Here is a 5,795-nt window from a genome sequence, read left to right on the forward strand (position 1 = left end):
CATCCGTATCAACGCCACGCGACTCAAGGCGTACCATCTCGTGAATAAGCGATCGTAATGGACATGAAGAGGTTGCATGGACTACCGAGGTGTTTTCCACCAGTTTGTAGGAGGACTGGAGGTATCAAGCGAATCTGCACCTGTCAGTGTGCCGATTGAAGCGGGTGATGTGGAGACCAACATGCATCTATGGTTGCCCACAGTCGCTGATCTCTAGTGATGTGTAGTGCGGGTGCCGTCGAGACACTGACGTCGCTGGCCACTTTCGTCTGCTTGGCCACGGATGGAATGTCCTACGTGCCGGTCGGCCTCTAACAACGAGAACATGGCACTTGTCAATCGTGTTTCATGAGCTAGAGGCTGTCCACCCCGTTGTCAACAGCTATCCCAAGGATGGTCAACACCGCATACACGGAGCACTCGACGCCACCCGGTGTTGCGTTGGCTGGCACACCACTTGAACATGATTCTTGCGACTCGTACCCCCGAGGTCGTTATAGTGAAATTTCCTCGATCGTTCCCGTGTGTTGCCTCACGCCTTCAACGTCACGAACGTGACAGGTTGACCGAACGACATTGGAGTCGCGCGACTCGAAACAGAGGACGACCTGCCGCCGGTCCTGTGCGATAAAGCCGTGCTTTCCACTCCATGCAGCGACGAATGCCAGTGCGCCGCCCCTTGCCCCAATCCCAATATGGGGCGAAATGGAGCAGTTCTCGTCGATGACCGCAGCTTCGACGAATGGACATCAGTATGGTTGAGAGCAGGACTGAGGAGCACGTTTCGAAAACTCCGTGGACGTCATAACAATCGAGACGGAGTCCGATCTGTGGATCAAATCTGGCACAGGAGCCTTCCTTGCCAGGGGGCGTTGGATGCAAACGTGCGATCCTAGCAGCATGACCTCGCTGTATTGCACGAATTCGAGATGCCAGGTTCTTGTTGTCGTCGGACGTCAACACTGGTTGTGGAAGTGGACGATTTTTCCATGGGTGGGGCAGACTGGCAACCTCATGCGGCTCATTTCGCTCTAACCTTGGTTGTTACCGCACCTCTGAAGGACGGACACTCGCGCGCGCCAAGAGACTAAAAACTGCGAGCAGCCGAAGGCTGCTGATCCCACTGCAAGTAATCTTTTATGGATCCCGTTGTTGGGCGAGAGCATTGTTTGCCGTTGCGATGCCTCGAGGAAATACATGCTCACATTCCGTTGGTTGCGGTTCGACTGGTTGATCGTCTCGTACCACACGACGTGATGTGGCCGTCGGGCGAGATCCTGCAGCTGCTTGCAAAGAGAACGCGTGGGGCCTTTGTTGATTCGCTTACCCGTGCACTTTTGAACTTGCCGACGAACGATACAAAAACACAATGGAGTCACTGGACACAGCGACACCATCGTCGTGATTGCAAAGACGGCGTTCTGTTTACTGAGCATTTGGTGGCAGGTATCGTTCTTGAACTGGCCAAGCTGCGGCACCTATCGAACGCATGGCCTGGATAGATCTAGCCCTCGACAGGCGCTGCCTTCTTGCGTAGTTGCACCGTCGTGTCGTAGAAGCAAGTCCTCGGTGCCAATTTTCCCGAGCTGTGTGTGTCGTTGTGGTCGTGACGATGTTCTGTTCCGCTGTGCTGGTCGACAACGGCGAATGCCCCAACCGTGACGGGGTTCGCGTGGGTCTGTGGGCGCGACGATCCTCGGCGAGTGTTTCGATGCTGACTGCCTGATGGCGCGATCAGGCACTTAGTCGCATGCACGTATTGCTGAAAGCATGCTCCTTGCAGGAGTTGTCGGGGACGAGCACGATATGCTCATGAACATCCCTGGCCACACGGACCCATTAACGCTGAGGTCGCTCTGGAGACGTGATGAGCAGCTCAGCTGCTCCGCTGGGAAGGCCCTGAGTCTGTGTGTTTTTTAGACCCATGTCGACGTACAAATGGAAGCTGCAAATCGAGCCCACACGGCACAGTACGGCGGCCACCTCACGGTCCAGTCAGTGCATTCCGGAGTTGTCGAAGGCCGAGTTAGTTCGATGTCGGTTCGTAGTCTCGTATGTGGTGCTGGCCTTTCGCAAAAACGACACGCACGAATGTTGTCTAGAAACGAGATGGAGTGCAGCCACAAATTCCCATGCCGAACCCATCATGCGCGGCCTGACACGAACGGGCCATTCCCTTCACCGCCCTACCCAGCTCAACTCCATGCCACTCTTCTACCTTTGCGACAAGAGGATGTCGGACGCCGGAGACGGCTTCGCTGGCCTCCCGAACGTTCGGTTCCCGACCGAATCAGCAGGTTCCACACCCGCGAACATGCAACTTAAGGGTGCCGACATGCAGGTCAAATTACACGATTCAGTTTAGACACATATAGATATCTACCTGGCCGATGGACACGCAGCCGGTAACGACATGTCCTGCGCCGCGACAGCGCACAGTTCGAAATCAGTCGAATGCGACCGCCTGTCGTGGCGTCGTCGTCGACGTGCGGACGCCTCCCACAGGATGGCCGTCCGTCGACCAAACGATGGCTTGACGAGGATATGAATAATATGTTCCTGTTGGTCAAAATAGACATGGACCGACGAGTCCACTATTTTCCGAGCGCTTGTTTGGAGCCACCCACGCGTCCCGAATATGGAACGCCGCATGCGACGTCGCCGCCCCCCTCGACGCGGATACAACGTCACGTCGAAAGTAGCCGAAGATGTAGGTGCAAGGTTCTTCTCGCGGGGGTCTCACGCTCGCGAGTCAAGATGATTTAGCCTTTCTTCTGGCCGTGAGGATTTCCAGATGGAACCCATGTCTCTCGCAGCCTTGCCGACCCAATACCGTGGAATCTGTCAAGCGACTGGTTCGGTTGCGTGCTGGTGGATGACGTTCGTCGTGTTGACAGAAGTTGCCTGCCTCCTCCCACCTACTTTCCGTTCAGGTACCATCCGATGTCGGTGGATGGCCGTCCAGAAAGAAATCGACGAGTTCCTCTGCATAAGACCGTGCACAGAGGTAGGTCTCCCCGGCTCCTCGCCGAAAGCTCCGCCTTGCCCGCTCGATTGCTGTCACACCTCTGCCGCTTCTTCCACTACCCCTTCGAGCACCAAACAGACGAGTGTACCCCATGTCCCGTTTGGTGGACTCGATTGTATGTCAACAGCACGACCACATCTTGCATCATGTCCTGGTGTCTTCAAATCCCGTCGTGTCCGGATAACCGACGCGGCCCGGCCGCGATCACATGTGGACACGTGCCACTGTCGCTTTCGTAATCCAGCACATGCCTTGGGTGCAATACGACGGGCAGCGCACTGGCCTGAGTTAGGTACCGACCACGCACAACCTCGTCCAAGTTCAACGGTGCGCTCCCAAACGAAGATTGAGACTGCACCCACCCATAGCAGCATCTTCATCGTCGCACCGTTCGTGGCTCAGTTTCGAAATCGCCGCTCTGCATGGTCGTCGAGGCTGCCGCAACGCTGCCTTCCACACAGCACCACCGCCACCTCATCATGCGCAAGACTCATGCGATGGGCAACCACGACGTGACACATGACGAACGAGCGCATTATGTCAGACGGCTCGTCCAGGAAGTCGTCAAGGTGTACACATTGCTGCATTCGCCGTTTGACAGGGTCGCCGTGCACGAGACTTGCAAAGCGTTGGAGCACGAGGTGTGGGAAACCGCCCCGAACGCTGACGACTACGTCCGCCAAATACGCGCCCAAGTTCAATCCATCTCAAAACGAGGACGGTGCCTTCTTCAGCAGCGAGATTTCGAAGACGCCTCCAGAATCGACAGTCGGCCTCCAACCACTGCTCAGCGCTTGTCATTGTACGAACCTCATACGTTGTCGGCAACTCCAGAGGAATCGAAACGACACCTTCAACAAGCGCACCTCCGTCAAGCACTGAGCACCTCGTGGCTGAAGTCCCAACGTAAAGCGACTCGCTTCCGGTGGGAAGGTCCTGCTGATGTCCAAGAAGAAGCATATGTACAGAGTGTTCAAAAAGCCGCGCGCAGTGACATCTATGAAGCTGTGCGGAATCTGTATTACAATCAACTTGTCACCTACGAAGAACAGCTTCGTCAGTCGCTGGACGTCGAGCACCGCGACTGGGTGGCGTACGACTTGAGCGTCGTGCAAGGTTTTCTCGCCACGCTAAACTCGGCAGCGCCAACCTCAGCTTCCCATCACCACCACCACCACAACACCCACACGCTGCATTGCCAGATCGAAAAAGTCCTCAAGGAGAAGGCTCTGTTCGACTACATGTGGGAGATGGAACGCTGCAAGGTGTTCAACATGCCAATTTCCCCAGACTCCAATTATTTACACCCTTAACTATATCGTTTTTCCCCCTTCTTGGCTCCTCTCAGACTGCGGCACCAGCGGCGGCGGCGGCGCTTGCAATTCCAAATTCCGAATTTCCAATTCGTCTGAGATCATCCGGATACCGCCCGAAGGACAGTCAATTGGGTGTTGTAAAACCCACTGGAGCTTCCGCGTCGACACTACTATCCGGATACGACCACCCCGCCGAATGCCTGAATAATCAATCTGAGCGTAATGGCTTTTCGACACACGCCAAGTGGCGCCGGCGATATACGTTCTCGCTTCCGTACGTGAGGAGTAACTCACGTTGCGGGAACACCAGGTGAATGCTACCAAAGTTTACTTCACAACGTGAGGGAGAGGGGCCAACAGAAGGACAGCCGTCACGACTTTTCCGACGCTGCGGTTTGACGGGGGCAGTCGTTCGATGCATGAGTGGTGTAAGAGGGGGGATTATTCGCGCGTGACAGATTGCACGAAAGCACTGGCAAATGGATTGTTCTTTTTGGTTTCGTGGATTTACACCTACTGACTGCACCAGTGCGGGGGCTGCGGGTGCACTACCCGTGGAATGATCAATGGGCTCGGAATACGTGTACAGCAGGCGCTTCGGCCTATGTTCTACTAGTAGTACTACTACTAGTACTCGGTCATGCTGAAGCACATGGTGAAGTAATTTGATCCAACTAATTTATCCGCGAGTCCATCAAGTGTATTCCCCGTTTCTCTGGTGAACATGTATTACTTCCTCTCATCCGGTAAAGTGGAGACCATGGCATTTCAATTCGACAGTATTTCATCATCATATGCGAATACGATGATTTTGTCAGAAGAGTATACCTTTTATACGGATTTGAGATGTACAGGTAAAAGATTGGGCGACTTCGAAACACAGTTCAAATTATAGCCAATGAAACATGTTCAATAAACATAATTCGAGATTTCGGAATTATATTTGGCAAGTGTATTAAATTGTCGGGAGAAGTTGCGTCGTTTGAATACAATACACGTAGCGCAGAAAGTTGTGACGAAGCCAAATACGTGCTTCTTGCGCCAATGGTAGGCATTTAGCCAGTCCATTGGGTGTTGATTAGTCCAGTTGATGAAATGCATCTCGGATAACATCCTTTGTGGAGTCGAATCTCTTGGATGAAGTTCTCTCGGCATATTGGGTCTGGAATTACTTCGCTGCGTCTTCCTTGCTCGAACTTTTTCCGATTCTATTTTTCATCGTAATCATGAATTTTGGCCGCAACTCTACCCCGTTTCATCGAGTTCGACGAGGGATGTTAAGACATGACGACAACCTCGTAGTCAATCATAGATTTCATGACTTCATTGAACTTGACCTTGGATGAAATGAAGTGCGTAAAATTAGTTGAGGCGACGTTTGCATATTACTACACAACTGTGCCACATAATATTACCAAAATCTATTTGCCCTACCGCTCTGGCCAATCACA

At 53.4% G+C, this 5,795-nt stretch overlaps 1 protein-coding gene across 1 annotated transcript; it reads left to right on the forward strand.

Annotated features, from left to right (window-relative positions):
- Positions 1-3,268: 3,268 nt before the first annotated feature.
- Positions 3,269-4,358, forward strand: H310_01159 (hypothetical protein). Its single transcript, XM_008864201.1, has one exon. It carries the CDS (start codon positions 3,451-3,453, stop codon positions 4,339-4,341), a length of 891 nt encoding a protein of 296 aa, XP_008862423.1. The 5' UTR covers positions 3,269-3,450; the 3' UTR covers positions 4,342-4,358.
- The last annotated feature ends 1,437 nt before the right edge of the window (positions 4,359-5,795 follow it).

This window comes from Aphanomyces invadans (genome assembly GCF_000520115.1).
Source record: "Aphanomyces invadans strain NJM9701 unplaced genomic scaffold supercont1.2, whole genome shotgun sequence".
Lineage (NCBI taxonomy): Eukaryota > Oomycota > Saprolegniomycetes > Saprolegniales > Verrucalvaceae > Aphanomyces > Aphanomyces invadans.